Consider the following 19,755-nt stretch of genomic DNA (forward strand, 5'->3'; position numbering starts at 1 on the left):
GTGCTGCGCAAGCACCTCCTCACGCTGTAGCAGTGAAGGATAGAGAGGTGGGGTGGGGGAGGGCGGGGGGGGGCAAAGGGGGAACCAGCATCTCTCCCACCACTCATTTACTAACCCCCTTTTTGTTCAGTGCCAGATGGCTGCTCTACATATCTATATTCTACTATAGGAAGCTTTAGTGGGGGGGGGGGGGTCATCGGCACCTTTATTGCTAGGTGTGGATTGAGGCCATCGGAGTGTATTGGACGCGGTGGAAATGGATCTCAGGTCTCGCGGGTAGTTTGTTGTTGTCTGTAAGAGACTAAAGAAGTTTAGAACCAATGTGGGTTATTCAAATAAAGGGGTCGAGAGATTCTCCCCCCCCCCCAGCCCCCTCCTTTGCAAAGGGTGTGGAACATCATTGCAGATTTGGGGCCATTTACGTCAACATCTGTATGTAGTCAAATTAAATAAAGAGCATTTAATTAACGAACATCTGGATATTTATCATCTTTCTTTTTTACTCGGCTGGAAGAATAAGGTAATCTGTGCTCATTGGAACCAGCTCTAACATTGACTAGTGGCGCCTCTTAAATAATCACAAGCTTGAGAGACAGATGTGGGAAGGACAAACTAACCGGTTTTACACCTTGGGTTCTTGGATAAAGGCTCTGGTCTCTTTCTGTAGCTCGCCATGCGAGAACAAACTGTCTGTAGAATGTTAAACGTCCAATCCCTAATTAGCCGTGGGTTGCAGCTCCGCCTATTAGTGAGCCCTGGTCTCCTAATCTCATTTTTGACCGGTTCGGTTATCTCGGGCCTGAGGCTTCGGCGGCGTCTTTATCGGCTCGGCATTCGCCGACAGTGAAGAGGGGTAAAACCGTGGTGCACCTTTTGAACTTTTATTCAACATCACAACTCCTGTAGTAGACATTGTGTTCCAAGAGAACAGCAGCACACTATGGGGTTTTTGTTTAGTAGTGTGTCTCGACAGCAAAGTGAGAAATGACAATAGAGAGACAAGAGAGGTTAAAACATGGCTGCAGGCCCTGCATGCACGAGAAAAAAAAACGAGCGGCGTACAAGGCGACCGGAAGGTCAGTCGATTGTGTGCGGTTAGCACCGTGTTCAAAACGAGAAAAAAAAAGAAAGAAAGGCACAATCCCGTCCTCAACAGTCACCCAGCGAAAAAGCTTGGAGGGGGAGGGGGGGGGGGGATATACAGGCTCAAGTAGTCAGAAACTAAAACTAAAAAACAAAACCCAACCGACCGAGCATGAGCCTGTGAAGCAGCCTCAGATTCCACTCGTCCTCGGGTCAGAAAACAGTCCTAAAGCATGTGGTTTTAAAACAGACAAAGCATGTTTATTTAAAACTAAAACAAAATGCACCCAACAAGAGATTTCCCTCAGTTCTTTTTCTCCGCCCCCTGGCTTGTATTTTGGTGTTTGTGTTCACTGTGTAATTGGAAAACAAATTACAGACATTTATTTTTGGGGGAATACAACATGGTCACGTTTTCATTTTTGTAAATGTTCATCTTTTCCAATTATAAGCAGCTGTACTCGTCTCACTGTATGCACGCCATTCGGTTTCGGTTTTTTTTTTTTCTGCGTAGAAACAGAAAAGCAGGACACCACAAAAGCATTTCACTGAAAACTTTGCAGCAGCATTTTAAAAGAAGAGGAGACAGGAATTGGACCAGAAACTGCCCAAGTATTGTGTGCGACTGTGTTCAATCCTTCGTCCGACAGCCGGGATGTTTTTCTCTCTTCCATAGGAAGGTCAAAGCGCATTTTTCCCCCATGAACCATTCAAAACATTTTGGTCGGCTATTGGATAAAATTTGCCAAGTTTGGATCAATTAAAAACGAGTGGGGTTGGCATTACAACTTGTAAATGAAAATGTAAATACAAACACAAAGAAAATAGTCTATCAATAAATCAGCTAACAAGCTTTCTATTTAATTACACTGGTATTTGTGAGAGATAAAATCATTTTTTATAAGACAGTAACTGATGTGAGTCAGTATTCGGCGTGTCCCGTGTGGTGGTTTGCTGACACGAGCACAGAGAAGAAGAGACAACTTTACAAAATGATCTTTTACCTACTGAGTGATGATTATGTCCCCTCAGTGTCTGTGACAGTGTCTACCACTGGCTGACTCGCAGCGTCCTCCTCGGGCTCGCTCTGTGCATTGTCTACGTCCTCGGGGGAGGCGAGCGGCTCCGGCTCACTCTCGGGGAGCGCGGAACCGGGGGAGGCTTCACCGGGGGAGGCTCCACCGGGGGGCTCGGGAGAGCGGCGGGGGGAGCTCTCGGCGGAGCTCTCGGGCGTAGATTCAGCCGCAGTGCTATTGTCCATCCCGCCTCCGTTGACCCACCGGGGTTGGGGCGAGGAGGCTTTCTCCTGCGACGACTCCTCCTCCTCCTCCTCCTCGTCCTTGTCCTCGTCCTCGTCCCCCTCCCCCAGAGAGGGAGTCTCTTCGAGGGGGCTGGCAGCATGCGCGAAGGCCACGGGTGGTGAGTCCTGGGACGAGGCCTCAAGCGGCGGCGAGGCCTGGCTCGGGGTCTCAGTGTCCGGAGAAGCGCTGGCTCTGGACCGGGCGGGGGACAGAGTCTCGGGCTGGGACGGGGAGTCGATTTGGGGAGGGGTCTCGGGCTGCGGCGGCGACGACTCGGCTCGAGTCGACGGGCTTCGAGCTTTGCCGGACGACTCGTCCGGCGACTGGGCCGCCGCGGGGGGGGACTGCGCCCCGCACGTCTCGGACGGAGCTTCCTGGCCCTGCGATGGAGGCGGAGACTCGGCCTGCGCTTGGGGGGGCGGTGGCGGCTGACTCAGACCGGAGAGCGGTGCCTTGGCCTGAGCTTGGGCCAGCAGCGGGGACTGGAATCGGGGCTGAATCTGGGGGTTCAATTTGAGCGGCGCGAGCAGCTTGCCTTGGTTCAGGGTCAGGTTGGGATTAAGGGGCGGGGTGGGAAGCAGAGGTGTGGGCAGAGGGAGGAGCGGTGTCCAGCCCCCGCGCTCCCGCTCCCTCTCGCGCTCCCTCTCTTTGTCGCGGTCTCTGTCGCGTTCGTGCTCTCTGGTGCGGTCTCTGCCTCGCTCCCGGTCCCGGTCCCGGTCTCTTTCGCGCTCTCTCTCCCGCTCTCTGCTGTGCCGGTTGCTGTTGCCGTTCATGTCCCTCCTGAAGTCAAAATCTCTCTCGTCTCTGTCCCTTTGCCTGTCCCACGGGCGTCTTCGCTCATCAAGGTCTTGGTGAAGTTCGCTGTCGAAAGCTGCGACGGCACCGCCGCTACGGTTCCAGGCCTGCGGCCCCCCAGCAGCCCCGCCGCTGCCCGAAACACCAGCTGCCGCTGCCCCTGCTGCCGCGGTCCCAGGGCGGCTTTCAAAGCGGCTGGGGAAGTTCTGCCCGGGCGTGGGCCTCTCTTCCTGGAAGCCCTTTGAGCCCCCGGGGGCCTGTAGGCCCCCCCGCATGCCGTCCCGCTCATCAAAGTCCCCTCTGGTCTGGTTCCAGCGGCTCTCAGGAGTGAAGCCGGCAAGTGCCTGCAGACGGCCCACTAGGCTGGTTCTGGCTGGCTGCGTCCCGGGCGTCTGGAGCAAGGGCGGCCTGCCTCCTCCTCCTCCGCCTCCACCTCCTGCTCCTCCACCTCCTGCTCCTCCTCCTCCTGCTGCTCCGCCGCCGCCGCCACCTCCAAGAGGCTCCCTTTGCTCTGGTGGAGGGGTCCTCAGCAGGCCCGTGCCGTGCTTTTCCATTGGAGGGAAGCGGTAGTCCTGGTCTTTGCCCTCATCAGCTCCTGAGGAGGACTCATCTTCTGGCTTGGATATATTCTCGTTGTTATGGTTGGGGGCCCGGTTGAAGGGGTCCAGCTGGGAGAAGGGGGCCCTGGCGCGGGCTTGAGCCTGGAGGGAACTCTCGAGCAGGCCAGCGGCCTGGTGGACGGGGCCCGGCTGCATGAGCAGCGGGAAGCGGCCGGCGGCCCCCGGTTGGAGGAGGCCGGGTCGCACGTCGAGAGGCAGCAGGCCGGACATTCTCGGTCCGGTCAGACCCGACTGATGCAGCTGGTGGGTGAGCGAAGCGGTGGGGTGCATCCCGAGGAGGCCCATCCCGCTGCGCACCGCATTCTGCATGCCTGGGGACCGAGGTACACGTTTAGGTTCCGCTCAGCTTGACAAAATGTACAAACTACAAACTGAACTCTCGTGCAGGGAGCCGCTCCTCACCTTGCAGGGTCAGCTCCGCAGCGGCATCCATGGCGTCCGCAGACTGCAACGCCTTCTCATTGGTGGCCTGCTGACCGTGGACTCCCACTGGGTTGAACACTCCGGCCATGAAGCCGCCGGACGGAGGAATCATACCACTGAATGGCGATTCGTTGACAGCGTCTTGGCTGGCCGCCAACGAAGGCTGCACTAACGCTGCAGAAAAACCACAAGATGTGATCACAGCCCAAAGACAAAACCGATTCACTCAAAAAAAAAAACCAGCTGAAAGCACCGATATAAAAACCATAAGCGTGTTCTAGTTATCAGGGTGACGTGTCGTACGAACTCACAAGTAGCTGCTGAGACCATGGCGGCCGCCTGCAGAAAACCTGGAAGGCAGAAAAAAGGTTCCTTTGGATCATCTGCAGGTCGGATGCATCACTTACACAATGTCTCCATGCGACCGTCAATTTACCTGGCGGAGGCTGCGAGGCGTTGAAGCCAGCCCGTATGAAGGGGGGCGGCGGCCCGTAGCCCGGCGGCGGGATGCCCATGGTGACGGGGAAGGTGGGCGGCACCAAGCCGACGGCATTGGGAACGGACTGGGCCACTGGGAGCTACATAACAGAAACGGAATCATCTATTCTATCGTTTTCTTTTGACAAACATAGACAATGTCGTGCCGCGGGGTGGAGACGGTACCTGCACGGGCATCATGGCGGCCGGCTGGTTGTAGGTCTCGGTCTGCGCGTTGGATGCTGCTGTGGGCTCCGCGCTTAAAGGCTGACTTGATACTTCCTTGGCTGGCTCAGCATTCTTGTTTGCTTCCCACTCTGCAGAAATAAACATTTAAACCGTCGTCCAACCTCTGTCTCATGCCTTCTTCGTGTGTACAAACCTGCCAGCCCGTCCTACTTATAAACTGCACAAGCACTACGGAGGAGTCAGACTTTGTTTTTTTAAATGAGTAAGTGTGTTAATGGGTTTCTTTTCACCGTCGTTAACGGTCTCCTGGTCGATGATCCCTCCCTCGGCAAAGTCCTCCAGGTCATCCAGCTTCAGCTTCTCCCACGGTATGTAGGTGACGCCCAGGTCTACATCCCAAAACTGCTTGTACTCCTGCTTCACCCCTTTGTTCAGAGCCCATGCAATCTGGATCACACACACACACAAGAAGGTCAAGAAATGCCCTTTTTTTTTTTTATTGCAGGGAGCGTGAGGATCCATGTGACGGGGGTTAGTGGAGACATTTCAAAGGGCATGATCAATGGTTACCTTGATGATTTTGGATCCAATCTTGAAGGAGCCCGTGCTGAGCTTCTGGCGTGCGCGGTACGCATCCTGTCTGTGGACCATGCAGATGTAGGCACAGCCTCGAGGAGGGATCATCTGATGACACACGCGCGCACACACAGAGCGATTACGCTACGCCGTACATGGGTCGCAGAAAACAGACAGTTTACTTACATTGATGGACTCGATCTGGCCAAACTCCTCAAACAAATTGGTCAGGTCTTGCTGAGTGGCCTTTTTGTCCACCTGGCCAACCCACAGGGTCGTGCTGCACACTGGACACAGGTAAGAGGGGAGACCGGTTAATCTCCATGAAACAATACGACTACGTACATAAAAATCACAAAAGGCTTCCACCTACCACTGAGAGTTTTGGATCGGATGGGAGGAAGCCCCTTCTTCTGCCGCTCCTTCTCTCGTTCCCGAGCGCGCCTTTCGCTCGAGTAGGACCGCGAGGACTTCCTCTTGCGCTCTCTGGAGCGCGAGCGCGAGCGCTTGCGGTGTTTGCGCTTGCGCGAGCCAGAGCGGGACCTGGATCTTCTCCTCTTGGGAGACCTGGAGGAAGAAAAGGTTTCATTCTTTTCATGTTTTCACACCGCGGGGGCAGCCCCTGTGGAGCGTCTGTCCAGCTCATTCAACTTAAACCAACAGACAATCCAGAAATGTGACAAGAACTATTGGAGATAAAAAGATTTTTGACACAAAACAATGTGGAACTGACCTAGAGCGCGACCGTGAGCGCGTTCGGGAACGCGTGCTTGCGTTCTTCTTCTCATCCGACTCAAAGATCTCCTCCTCCATACCGTCGGGGCCCTCGTCCAGATCCATGTCCTAAAGTAGAAATAAAGATCTCATATCACAGCACCCCTAATCAGATCACACCTGTCTCGACAGAAATACCATGTAATATAATATGCTGCAGTTATTAGTCTGGGCCTACACTGGAATGAACAAACTTTCAATGCATTTAGAAACGAAATGAAATGAGTGTTATTCACAGGTTTTGGTGCTACTGGGCTTGCGTACCTGCTGTTGGTTATCGATGGTGTCATCCAGCTTGTTGTCTGGCTCAGGAAGCTGCTGCTGGCTGCTGCTGCTCTGAGCAGAAGCAACAGAGTTTTCGTGCCCAAAGATTGAGTCCTGCCCATCTCCACTCATCGCCTGGCCCAATAGAAAGAAAAGTATAACTTTGATGTGTATTTAGAGTCTAGACATGTTTATAATCACAACTATTTATTTTTTAGTCCTATCGTGTTGTGGGGGGACAAAGTTTTGAAATGGTATGTCATTGGCGTTATCAGGCTGTGTGTGTGTGTGTGTGTGTACCTTCTGCTGGTGCTCCAAAAGCTGCTTCTGAAACTGTTCCAGGTTCTGCTGCTGTAGCTGCTCGGCCAGCTGGTGGAAGAGGGAGCTGTTGATGGGCTCTGACACCATCGGCCTGGAAGTGGTCAGCAGCTCCATTAGGTCACTCAATGTGGTCGACACAACGAAAGGACTCCACTGGTGACTTTTAGTGCGGGAGAAATTGAAACTGAAACTTACAACTGAGACGAAGAAGAGTCTTTTTTGGAATCTTCCCCGCGTTCTGAATCATTCCCAAAATCGAATGGACCCAGCAGCTTCTGGGGGGGGGGGGGTGGGGGGGGGGGGGGATGAAAAATCATCGCATGAGGAGGCAGCCGCCGACACGCGGCGCAGGAGAAACTTTTACCTGCTGCCTGCGGCGCTACCTTATTGAACGAGGACACCCTCTGCTCCAGGGGGTTCAGGCTGTTTGCAGTGGCGGCCGCGGTGAGCTGAGCCGTCAGCGCCTGCAGCTGAACCACCAGGCCGGCGTCCAAGGCCTGCAGCAGCGACGGCTGGGGCTTCTGCTGCTGCATCTGGAGACTCTGCACCAGCTGCTGCAGCTGCGGCAGGCGATAACGCACGGCATGTAGGACGGAAAAGTGCACGTTCCACTCCAGCAAAGAGGACTAGGCAGTGGTTTCACTGGGGTTCGTGGTCTCAGACGCTGGGTTTGTCAATGCTCACTAACCTGCTGTCCTTGGGGACTCTGTAGGATCTGAGCGACAGCAGCCACGGTGTCTGTGTTGGTGATCTGGGAAGCCCAGTCTGGCAGACCCTGGACTATGTTGGCCGGAGTAGCCGGGGTAGCCGGGGTGCCTGGACACACACACACACACACACACAAACAGAGGCGTGGTAACGTGGACTTTGAGGAAAGCCAGTGATGTGACCATTTTAATCAGTGCACTCCGACTGACCAGGTGTGGCGTTATTGACTGGAGCGGAGCTGCAGGACGTGACGGGCGTGATGCTGGGCGGGGCGATCCCTGCCGCCATGTCCAGCAGGGGCTGGATGATGTCACTCTTGAAGACCGCATTCTTTTGCCACAGGTTCAGGACTCGCACGATCTTACTCTGAAAACGGAGGAGGGGTGAAAAAAAAGCAGCTTTCGCATGACGATAAAATGCAAACACACGAGGCCCGGTGAAGAGGAGTGGTGATTTTAAAGAAAGTCCAAGGCATTTTTGTTGTTTGTCTTGACATATTAACCCATGGTAATGTGGGACAAGAACTAAAAGCCCTACACATGTATAATGTAAGAAGATGATAGGATACAGTGAACCGGTTAGTTTCACTTCCACCAATAGAATCGAGAGGAAAATATCCATATTGATATAATCCCTGATCTGTTGCTCAAAGTACTAGTTTCTGTAAACCGGTGGCATGCATCACAGTGTCTGATGACAGAGATGAACACACGTGGCCAGTAAAAAAGGTGGCACCTTGTCATCTGAAGGGCAGCGGTAGAGCTGCTGGAACGTTGCAATGATATTCTTGCTGAAGCGCGGGGCGAAAACGTCCTTCTCCGTGCCAAACTGGTGACGCGACTGCCTGACGATGGAGTCGACGACATACAGCCCGGGGACCTTGTACTCCGGTTTGCACTGAGGAGACAGGAGCGGAGGATGTTTTGATACAATTCAATTCATGAAATGTATTACAGACGCATTGTGCGTGTTTTCAAAGTCACATCGTCTTCCTTTTTCTTCCCGAGCTCACCTTTAGAATGAACTTCTCCACACTCTGGACCACATGCTTGTAGAACTGAAAGGGAAGCAGAGGAAAGGGGACATTTTGAGTGACTGCAGTTCTGTGAACTTTAGATAATGTCTTGCCAGCCGTTTATCCTCATGTCGACGGCGACATGTAATTGTGGTTGAAGGTAAATTCCTTGGTGTCGTGGGGTGAGAGAGAGAGAGATGGAATACATTTTTGTGAGAAAAAACTATTCTTTTTGCATCGGGTAAGAGGGAGTGTAGAAGATGATTGTTATTATTAATCCACACGTGTAACAGAAAACCAGAGCAGCTGTCAGACAGAAGGCCACAAACAGGTGAACATTTCTAAAACATACAACAATCTTCTTCTGGTCAATGTTACCCGCTATTCAACAAATATTCAGCACCCACGTGTGTTAACGAAAAAGTAACTAAAACTCAAATCTGAACGACCAGAACGTCAACGTCATTACTGGTCCAGTCGGTGCGCTCTTCATTCAAAAGGAGCCGTTTTAACATAAAAGCAAGCCGGCCGGCAAGAGGCGATCCGACAGCTCTGCAGACACCGTTAAAATCATCCATTGTTTGTCCAAAACTGGAGCTGAAGACAGACTAGTTTCCGCTCATATTGATAAGCTGCGTGCGTACACATGGACTTCACTGCAGTTGTGAAGTTAATAAACAATTAGCCAATTATTATGGAGCTCACTTTTTCTGCAAAATCACCTCTCCTTGCATAATGTGTGTATGTAAGGGGGGGGGCAGATCTGCTTCCATCTGGTGTGCTGTGCCTTGTCTATTACTGAGAAGACTACACCTAACAGTTTTACCCCTATGGCCAGTTTGTTAAAGGTCAGGAGACGAATATTGACCGTCACAGCCAGTCCTAATCAGCTGGTGGACTCCACGTCTCTGCACTTAACTGATCATCTTGTAAACATTGTAACTTTAATCAAAACGACAAACTTCATCTGAGTGGGAAGAAGAAAACTAAGTTTGTGTGTGCTGAAGTACACACACCGAGAGGATTAAACACAAAGTTACACGCACTATAAGCCCCCGGCATCAACCGGACCCACAAGGGGGAAACCAGTTCAATGCTCCTGATGTCACAAAGACATAACGGATTACGACGAGTAATATTATCAGCGGACTGCAAACTGGTCTGATGCTGTGGATAATGAGTGACAGGTAGAGGCGGGACTGTGCATAAGCCCCTCCCACGTTAGCAGGACAAATGTCGGCGGAGGAGGATGCGCGCGGGAGGCCCTGCGATTCACTCTGATTCTGGGCTCATTGCTTTGGAATATTGTACCACACTTTTTCAAAAGACATCAATGAACCGTGGTGGAGGATGAAAACAAGCAGAGCAGTTTGAACAGATTTTGGTCTGTTAATCCCGGAAAACACCAGCGCCAACATGCACACGTGTTGATTTGTGCAAACAGCGTAGAGTCATTGCTTTATACAGCTCAAATGTTGCTATGTGAAAAGATTTAATAAAGAAGACACATTTCTTTGTAGATTACTTTCTTTAAAATCTCTGATCATAAAACCCACTTATTGGCCATTTAGTTCTCCTTAACACAAACACCTAAATGACACATAATACAATGACGTGCAAATATTTTATAACAAAGGGAATCCGTCCATGGAATAAAAACAATAAAAAATACTTCCATGTTAGGTGTTAAAAAAATGAAATGAAATGCAAGCGGTGCAGATGCACGACTCAAGCAGGTCGTGTGGCCCAAGCTCAGGACAAATGTGCAGCACAGGTTCAAAAACCATGCACGTTAAAGTTTAAAACAATGACAATAAAGTAGTACACATTCAACCTTTAGATATTGCAGAAAAATGGACATTGCTGTGCAGACTTTTATTACACTTGGTTTTTAAAGAAAACAAATGACGTCTCTTTAGCCTCACAAGATGATCTGATCAAAAGCTCCAGTTCTACAATCAGCCAGCAGATGGAGTCAGAGAACCAGAGACCACAGTTTATGGTTCCTCATCAACCAGAACATCTGGAACAACATTATTACATTACATGTCATTTCGCTGACGCTTTTATCCAAAGCGACTTGCGTTGCATCATAACCCATGCGTTACATTTTGCCTGCGGAGCAATTAGGGGTCAGGTGTCTTGCTCAGGGACACTTCATTTCAATTGTATAAAAGCACAAAAACCACAACGTGCAGCGTAGGACATCAGACGCTTAGAACCAGAGTGATGTGACGTTTCAGTATCTGTTAATTAATATTGCACGTTCTCAAAAACAAAACAACGTCTTTGAGGAAAGGCGTCGTCAGTTATCCTTTTCCAATCAACACTTAAAATAAATGTCCAAATTAAAACTCAGAACACAAACTGAAAGAAAACAACATAGCTAAAAAAATGTTTTTTTAAAAGCAGAAGCTATGCTGAGTAATGTCCCAAAGCATCTCTGTTGCTCGGCTACTTAACTCTGAGCCGGCACCGAGGCACGAGGAAGACTCGCCGTGACAGGACATTATTGATTTGGGTCGCGGGCGTATTGACAAGACGCACCAGTTATCTTGCTAATAAGCAGTAAACCTGGCTGAAGTCTGCAATGAAGTCAGTGAAAAGATCGCAGTGCAATAACTCAACAGCCCGTATTGATACTTGAGATGATAGCAAGTTATTAAATACTCAAAAACCCAGCTTAGATAAATAGACCACTCAGTGGGTACTAAGTTCAGCAAGTGGAGATTAGATGCTGTTCCACCCTCAAACACAAGATATAATTAGATTAAGTATTGGCCAACATATCATTAGGAAAAGAGCCATTCCTGGATTTTTCATCAATGCAAATAAATCTATAAATATATTTGAAGATCTTATTTTATTAGTTTCTTTTCAGATTTTGCTTCGGCTGTCAGCCTGTTATCCTCAAGTTGAATAAAATCATTTTTCTGAATTTATTCAAAAATTGACTTTGTTGAATTAAAATAAATTGACAGTCCTTTGTTTAGCAGGAACAGGACAAAACAGAACTACTAATGCATTTGGAAATGACATGAAAGGGTTCCATCACATGACGAGTCGCAAAACAAACGCACACCATAACATTTTTTTTTTTTTTTAAATCGATAAATCCTCATCAAGCCTGTCGCTGCTTTCAACAGCGTCATCTCCACTTCAACTTTGGGATCTCTACTCCCCCCGTTTTTAAAGTATGAGGAATGTTAAAAAATGAAAAAGTAACACACAGCAAAGTTGTCCACCATAAAGAACGCGCACTCTTAAGCTCTCCAGTTGTAATGAGGAAAAGGAAAAATGTACGGGAGGAAAAATTCCCCATCTAGGACGGAAGGTAACAGAAGGTCAAATCACATCAAACAAAGAGGGATTCTCCCGATTATTAGTTTAAACTGGGGACATTAGGTTTAAAAAAGGAGGGCGAAAGAACTTCTGTATAATGAGTCACAAGTTACAAAAATAAATCTGTAAACCCGTTGCAACAAAGTACAGCTTCCATCGAACCGGTGTGTGCAACAAAGACATGAAGACAAAGAGTAAGCGCGTTGCACATCCACACAGGGGACAACATGCACTTTACATCCACTCCAATGTTCCACGACTTCCTCCTCAAGTGAAGCTCTGCGTCAAAAGCTGGTTGTCGTCTCAACAACTACGGCTACAGTGCGACTATTTTGGGGTTTCTGTGGTCTTGCTGGTTACAGTACGGTTAGGAGCTTTTGGTTAGAAGACACGAGCAGAGTCCTTCAGCGAGTACTGGTGCAACAGATCATAAATGGTCACATACAGATCACGTTGTTTTGTTTTTCTGTTTGCACACAGACAGACCCTGAACGCACCGTAATGCAACTCTCCACGCGGAGTGGTGGTTCTTTGTAGAACGTCATTAAGAGATAGGAGACGATGTGCTGATTGACAGTAACACTTCATTCCACAATGTGATTTTTTTGGGGGGGGGGGTAAACGGCGTGAATAATCCCCGGCTCAGACGTGTGATCCGTACAGATTGCAGAGTTATAGGAAATGTAAACGTTCCTTTAGAGTCACAACTGGAATATGTAAAAAAAAAAACAGCCGCGTGCAACACTATTTCCATTTGTCAAAGGCGCCCACAACGTTCCCGTCAGGAGGTGGTAAGATCTTTGACTAAAGTAAAACAAGTTACAAGTGGGAGGACAGCATTAAAAAGATATGTAAAAGTATGTAATAATAGTAAGAGAAGCCAACAGCCAGAAGTAACAGCCAAATGGGATCTTTAGTTATTTAAATTGAAGTGCAGAGTAGCATCAAAGTACTGTATCTTTCGATCAGGTAATCATTACTCAACTATATTTTACATAGAAAATGGTTGTGTGCTGCTTAATTACTGCTCTGGACTACTCAGTTAAAATGATGTGATAATTGGTGGAAATATATATATATTTATATAAATAATATCCCAGACTTTTCGTCCGTGTATTACAAGCTTTGTCTGACAAGTTATTTGGGGGTGTTGTTTATTTTAAATTAAACAATAAAATATGGAGTTTGATGGACACATTGTGCTCCAGGTATCAAGTGGGGGAAGTTCCTCTAAAAAAGAAAAAGACAAAATCGATCCTCGATGAGCTCATGATGAATGATCATGTTATCTTACTATCAAAGCATTACAAAGTGAGACCGAATGAGTTATAAAATCCACAATTTGAAGGATTGTTGCCTTAAATGCACAAAATGCACAAACTACTCAGAGAGCAACAAGTATAAATCCCACATGTGAAACAATCAATCCAAATACAATTTCACGACTCAGGATTTCAGGAAAGAGGAGAAGACAGAAAGAATTTAGGCCGGACCCCCAGCACGCAAAAATAAAAGAGACAGTCCACGTCTGTGGTGCGGCTGTGCAACAATAAAGGACATATCCTATAATGAGTCATATCACAATTTAGTATAGTTTAGTTTGTAAACGTGTGTATTCTCCGAAAATAAAAGACCTTTAGTGCAAAGCTGGCAAAACTCCAAGGGACATTGAAGTGAATCATTTCACGTTAACTACCTAAAACTGTCGGGTATATTTAGGTCGGGATACACCTAATGACTAATAATACATCATAGTATATCAGTTGATTTATATTTAGATACTTATATTTAAATAATCCGAATCTACAAAGCAACTTGAGTAATGACAACGGGATGAGAAAGAAATCCCCTCTGTCTCATCAGTAAAGTCTCATCCTCTCCACTAATGCAGAGTGAAGAGACAGCGATAGCAAACCTTTCAAGAGGCAATGCATAAAAGCACTTTGGACATAAATGGACATGGGGTGAATAAAGGTAAAGCTGTAAATGTGTTTATAAAATAATACATTCGTTTGTTTGTAAAAATCAGCACTTGAAACAGTGACTGAAATACAGAGAAAAAAAATACCAAAACAGCATCAGCCGATTCGACACTTTGTCAAAAATCAACTCTGTCAAAAGAAAACACTCTGGGTTTATCCCCCTGGAGACAGACAACACCCGGGGACAAAAAATCCCCATGTTAATAAACACGACACCAACTCGTCGACTACCAGCGACTGAGATTCTGCTCAGACTACAAATTGTGAAATTATTACACTGCGTGTGTGATGTTTGGTGTCTTGAGGACGAATGCTGAAACGGTGTAGGGTTTTTTTTTTTTTTTGCCTCCAATTCAGAGGTTAAACAGGAATAAATCCCCAAAGGCCACTTGTCTGATCTGCATCCTCATCGCTCCTGCATTTAAACCCCCTCGCATCAGCTAATGACGGATCAAACACCATCGACATTCAGCGCGAAGCCACTGCGGATCCGACCCGACCCGACCGCCCAGAGGGGGCGGGTGCATCGATCAGACCACGGCACAGACATCGCCATCTAGAGCGCCAAGAGCACAAAGCCAACAACTGAAACAGCAACAAAAAAAAAAAACCCAAATCAAGTTTGGAACAATTTGAAGTCTTTGTTCATCTCCGTGGGGAAACAACCCGTTACTCCTACCTAAGCCGGTAAGGGACTCTCTTATCTCTGTGTAACTCTCTCCACCCCATCCTCCTGCTTCCCTTTCAGTGCTCTGGGGGAGCTGGGAGCGCTGCTGAGGGAAGGGGAAACGGGAGTTATTGTCAAGCAACAGCACAAGCACAGCAGATCCTTCAGAGACAAGAGCGCAAACAGGAATCGGGGGGGGGGGGGAGGCATCAGAGGAGGCGAGGTCAAGGACTGGTGTCCTTCAAATGGCCTCACAAGCTTTACAAGAAGCTTTTTAGACTAAATTAGGGGAACGATTTTGCTTGTGCATCGGTGACAGATTCCCTCCTGAGACCAAGTATTGGAATCACAAACTGACCAGCGGTATTTCTTTGGTTTGTCATGTCCACGTGTCGACACACGGGTCGCACAAAAAGCCTCAGTCAATTTTCTTACGTTTCCAAGAGTGAGAATTTAATATAAAATGCATAATTAAGTGCTGTGTAAACTCTTTGTGAAAACACGGGAGGATTATTCCTTTATCTTCATCTCTGAAGCACCGTCGTGTGGACGTGTGACAGCAGGCGATTTAGAAGTGAACATGATCAAATGAATGATGGCCTCGGGGCCCTTATATTTTGCGCTTGCTGTCTCCCTTTCCTCACTTTAAATCATTCTATTTGTGCTATTAGAAACATCAAAGCTGTGCACACAATCAAAAGTGAGTGAAAAGGCCGCTTGTTTCATGCGTAAAGCTGTTAAATGTTTTGTCCTAAAAGAACACGGCCTTCAAAAAGCACACAGGTTCCAATTATTTAAGTCTCTATGTTTGCGCGTTACGTCCAGTGAGCAGCGATCCAACAGGCATCAAGTAAGGCAGCGCTGAACCTATCGGACGCCCTGGTTCTTTTCTCTTTCCCGGCCGTTTGCTTTAAACAGAGAGGCAAAAGACGGCGATGGGGCTGATTTATTAAGTGTTAAGTGGTTACTTCTTGGGTCTGATCAAGAGAGCACAGCTGAGCGGTAAGTGGCTTATTTACATGACACAACGCGGTGCTGTCGGTTTGGACCAGGTGCCGTCATTACAGATGTTGTGGAATTATTCCCTTTTCTGTTTGAAGCCATAATTAACATAATATTTTGCAAACATTAGTTGACAAGATAATTTAATTTGGAATGTGTTTCCAATTTTAACAGTAATTAAAACCGGCATGTTTAGGGTGCGACAGTAATCCGACCAAAAATAAATAGGTGCCTTCAACTATATCTCAATACTAAAATCCCCAGAAAATAGTGATAATAATTCATAGAATCGTTCTTTGTGTTATATATGATATGATTTTTACATGAAATCACAAAACTGCTAAAAACCACACTATCGTGTTAAATGTTTTTTTAAACGCTTAATTGTGTCCCAAACAATGAAAGACGGATTCCTGCAGCAAAACTCTACTTAAGCAAAACTCTGTTCACCTCAACATAAGCAGTATTAATCCGTGCCCAGGGCCCAGCATAGTGTGGGCTCCCCATATGGAAATTTGATCTTGGTTCAAACGTGGACCGTTATGCATCAATCTTTACATGTTTGGGCTTGCATGTTAACCTATCACCTTCATTTATTTATTCCACTAAACATAGTGCCTTCTCACTGCCTCCCTTAGTTTGGAGCCCAAAAATAAGCTACAATCTGGTGAGACGGGAGCTTCGGCCTCAAGGCTTTACAGAACACAAAGAGGTATGGGAGGTGTAACAGAATCCTGTGTAACTAATGTGATATCTAAAAGGAACTAATCAAAGAAAAGTCATCTGAAGATGAAATATGTATACAAACCCCTGTGTCTTTTATTCACAAGGGAATAAAGATGTGAAAATCTAAAGTTAATCTGAGCTGATATTTCGTCAGACAGCTAGTTGAAAAGTACAAGGGCATATTGACACTGACATAATAATTCAATATTGATCAAAGAGTCATTTTCATCTGGGTGTCCAGGTTAGCTTGAGTTTATGATTTATTTTAATTTATCAAACCACAAGTTGGTCGACATTAAATAAAGTAGTACTGTGTTGTTGTATGTAAGGAAGTGTCTTATTAATGCAGGTAAATATTATAGTTTAGTTTGGGTTTAAAAAACAAGTTTTATATTGGAAATAGAAGTCAAGACCTATTATATAGGTTATAGTCAGTCATTTGTGAATGAAAAACACCTTTAATGACTCAAATTTTTTTGAAAATCAGACTTGTTTTGACTAATTTTACCAAAGTTTTAAAACTAAAACCCAGAAAAATCATACTACCTTGATGGTTAAGCAGATATTTTGGAGAATCAAAGAGATTTCTCTTTCATAACCATTCCTTTACTCCCCATTACCTGCCTTGAGCTTTAACACTACATACTTACTTTTATAGCTTTGATTCCAGACTTTGTGATCTGGGTCATCTTGGCCTTGGAGATGGGTGGCTTGTACTCATTTAATGAGTACAGCTGGAAAGTAACAGAAAAACACATTTGTAAATTACATGTAATTAACTACTAAAACAAAACACCAATTCAAGCGTTATAACAAGCAAACAGCCTGGAGAGCATCATCCACCGTATGAAAAACCGTCATTTTGTTCATCACTAGATGATGCATTTGTTTTTTTTGGGCACTATTCAAATAACCGTCCGCGTTTAATTGCGTTATCCAATTCGTGTTACTTTTGAATAACTACGAGTGGATGCTGAGTGAAGCGTTGGCACCAGGAGACAAACATCAGTGTCAATGCAGACAAATGAGATGCGCTAGCATAGCTAGCTTTGAGCTCCCCCCCCCCTGGGTGGCTAATGCTAGTGTTAACGGTGAACCTACGGTGAGCTAACGACCCTTAGTACTGTAGCCGTGAGCTAACCAGGCTACCCGTAGTCTGTGTGAAACGCATTTGGTCAGACGTAACATGGCAATCAATGCCTGGCTAAAAAAAAATGGCACTGTGATTGTGAGGCGGCACCCCGTCCCCTCCACGTCCACACAGCGTTCACTTAATGCTAGTTAACGTTAGCCCAAGTTACCGCACAACTGAGGCGGTGTTGCTAACGTGTAGCTAACGTTAGCGGTTGGGTTAACGTTAACCGTAGGGGAATAACGTTAAAATAGTCCGTGGGAAATATCGGCTCATTTACCGGCGACCGCGCACGGTGTGTGTGTTAATAAGCATATTATCTTCATAGCTGTAGTCAGTGGCGTCCGGTTTAAAAGGCCAGCGAATAACGTTAACGTAAACGCCGTATTGTTGTGCACAAACAGCGGCCTTGTGTGAGGCTACCCTCCTCCCCGCTGCTAGATGCTAAAGTTAGCATACTAGCTACCGAAAAAGGTGAAGAATACAACGTTTATTGTAATCTCAACGGGCTCCGAGTGGTGCGACGGTTTCCAACAAACCTCATTGTTGAAGGCTTTGACGGCCTCCATGGTGTCGCTCGCAGGTGACTGTAAATATTTACAGATTTCTCCTCAATAACCGGTTAGAGGCATGCATGCTCGACGCTTGGCGAGATGGAGGAGACTGCCAATATGGCGCATAACCCCAACAAGAAATCTGCACAGAGCAACGACTCCTAGCGCCAGTTTGGGGACACTACTAGTGGCACCAAAATAATCCCCTGCGCCTTTTCCTTTCGTTTCACAGACGCGGTTGCTGCGAAAACACACACACACACACACACACACACACACACACACACACACACACACACACACACACACACACACACACACACACACACACACACACACACACACACACACACACACACACACACACACACACACACACACACACACAATCTCCTATGGTGACATTTGGATAAAGTTGAGCATGTTTGTTCTCGTATTAGCACTTTATTTCCCTGTATACAAACAACTCACAAACTGTCACACCAGAATAGAAATTACAGTACACCAACTGTACATTTTTTAATTATTTTTTTTTTTATACACTGAAGTCCTGTTTAACATGCACAACATGTGAAACAAAACCCAGAGTGAACTACAGCTTTGTTGGGCCCCTCACAGCCTTCCATCATGTCTGAATAACGTGCTGCTTCTCATGTGTAACTGGTGCAGGGTGAGGGCTGGACTTGATTGCAGGGGCCTGAGGTGGTTTGGCCCTTACGGAATATATGGCGCGCTATTTTTTATTCCCCCCCCCTCCCCACGCATCGTGTGTTTAAATGCTAAGTAATCATACTACACCCAGCCTAAAGTCCCAATAGACTGTACACAGCATTGGTTTGCAATACAATATTAAGTTGCATGGTACTGTCAATGTTGAGTAGGTTGGAATTCTCCATTCTTAAAATAGTTTGTTTCGGTTAAGTGGAACGCAAATGTAGCCATTAGCCACTTTAAAAAAAAATGAAAACTGAAATTATGACTCGTGACCAACATTTATTCAATTAGCACATACCCTGGTGTTCAGCTTTCAAGTATGATGACACAATTTCATTTGGGCAAACAACATTTACCAATAATTTGAAAGAGTTGCTGTATAAAACATGTGTATCAGGCAGTGATGGTACATGGCACCAGTAATTGACTGAACAGTAACACTTCAAATTGGTTCACTACTGATGAAACCAAAGCATAAAACATACTGCAAAGACAACAATGGCTCCATTTTCACAATGTACGCCATCATTTCAAATATTAAAACATTACATGAAAAGGTTCTTGGAAATTACAAGGTAAAAACAAAAACTTGTAAAATTTGCTATCATTCCAAATTCAACAGTAAAAGTAATACTATGACACATTTCACATTTTAATGTGATCTGCTAATCATGTAAATACCTGCATTATATACATTTAGGAACTTAAAAAACACTTCTTCATTGATCCAGTTACTTGTCTATTAGTATTTAACGTCTGCTGATACAGAACAGTAGTCTCAATGGAAAACAGCAGTGCGTGCCTCCGAAATATGTGAAGTCCTTCCCGAGTCCAAACCCAGTAAAACCAGTCAGGAGGAGTCTTTATAAACTGGTCTCCACCACTGGAGCAGCAATGACTGATGCTGCAGCTTCCGTGGCCTCCGATGCCACCTGCTGGTCCAGTTTGAGACAGATCTCCTGCACCAAAGGCACATTGTTGTCCTTCCACTCTCTGAACATTCTTGAGGTAAGCCCCGGTTCCGACAGCACCTGATCTATCGCCTGTAGGTCCGCCTCTTTGGACTGTGCCGCAAAACACGGGAGTTAAG

At 46.6% G+C, this 19,755-nt stretch overlaps 2 protein-coding genes across 2 annotated transcripts in view; both read right to left on the bottom strand.

Annotated features, from left to right (window-relative positions):
- Window positions 1-867: 867 nt before the first annotated feature.
- On the bottom strand, window positions 868-18,093 carry scaf8 (SR-related CTD-associated factor 8). Its single transcript, XM_037485985.2, has 20 exons — window positions 17,937-18,093; window positions 16,916-16,999; window positions 8,544-8,588; window positions 8,267-8,428; window positions 7,741-7,897; window positions 7,512-7,639; window positions 7,207-7,383; window positions 7,019-7,098; window positions 6,803-6,914; window positions 6,503-6,637; window positions 6,198-6,307; window positions 5,838-6,031; window positions 5,651-5,751; window positions 5,459-5,572; window positions 5,179-5,335; window positions 4,886-5,016; window positions 4,659-4,800; window positions 4,534-4,572; window positions 4,202-4,396; window positions 868-4,110 (listed from the first exon to the last, which is right to left on the bottom strand). The coding sequence occupies exons 1-20, from the start codon at window positions 17,964-17,966 to the stop codon at window positions 2,102-2,104; spliced, it is 4,302 nt and encodes a 1,433-aa protein (XP_037341882.2). The 5' UTR covers window positions 17,967-18,093; the 3' UTR covers window positions 868-2,101.
- A 607-nt stretch (window positions 18,094-18,700) lies between these two features.
- The window catches only part of LOC119227281 (connector enhancer of kinase suppressor of ras 3-like), a 36,877-nt gene continuing 35,822 nt past the window's right edge, over window positions 18,701-19,755 (bottom strand). The window contains exon 25 of the mRNA XM_037485927.2: window positions 18,701-19,729. Coding sequence (XP_037341824.2) covers window positions 19,529-19,729 — 201 coding nt within the window. The 3' untranslated portion in view covers window positions 18,701-19,528. The remainder of the gene's footprint in view (window positions 19,730-19,755) is intronic.

Source organism: Pungitius pungitius, chromosome 14, assembly GCF_949316345.1.
Source record: "Pungitius pungitius chromosome 14, fPunPun2.1, whole genome shotgun sequence".
In the NCBI taxonomy this organism is placed as follows: Eukaryota; Metazoa; Chordata; class Actinopteri; order Perciformes; family Gasterosteidae; genus Pungitius; species Pungitius pungitius.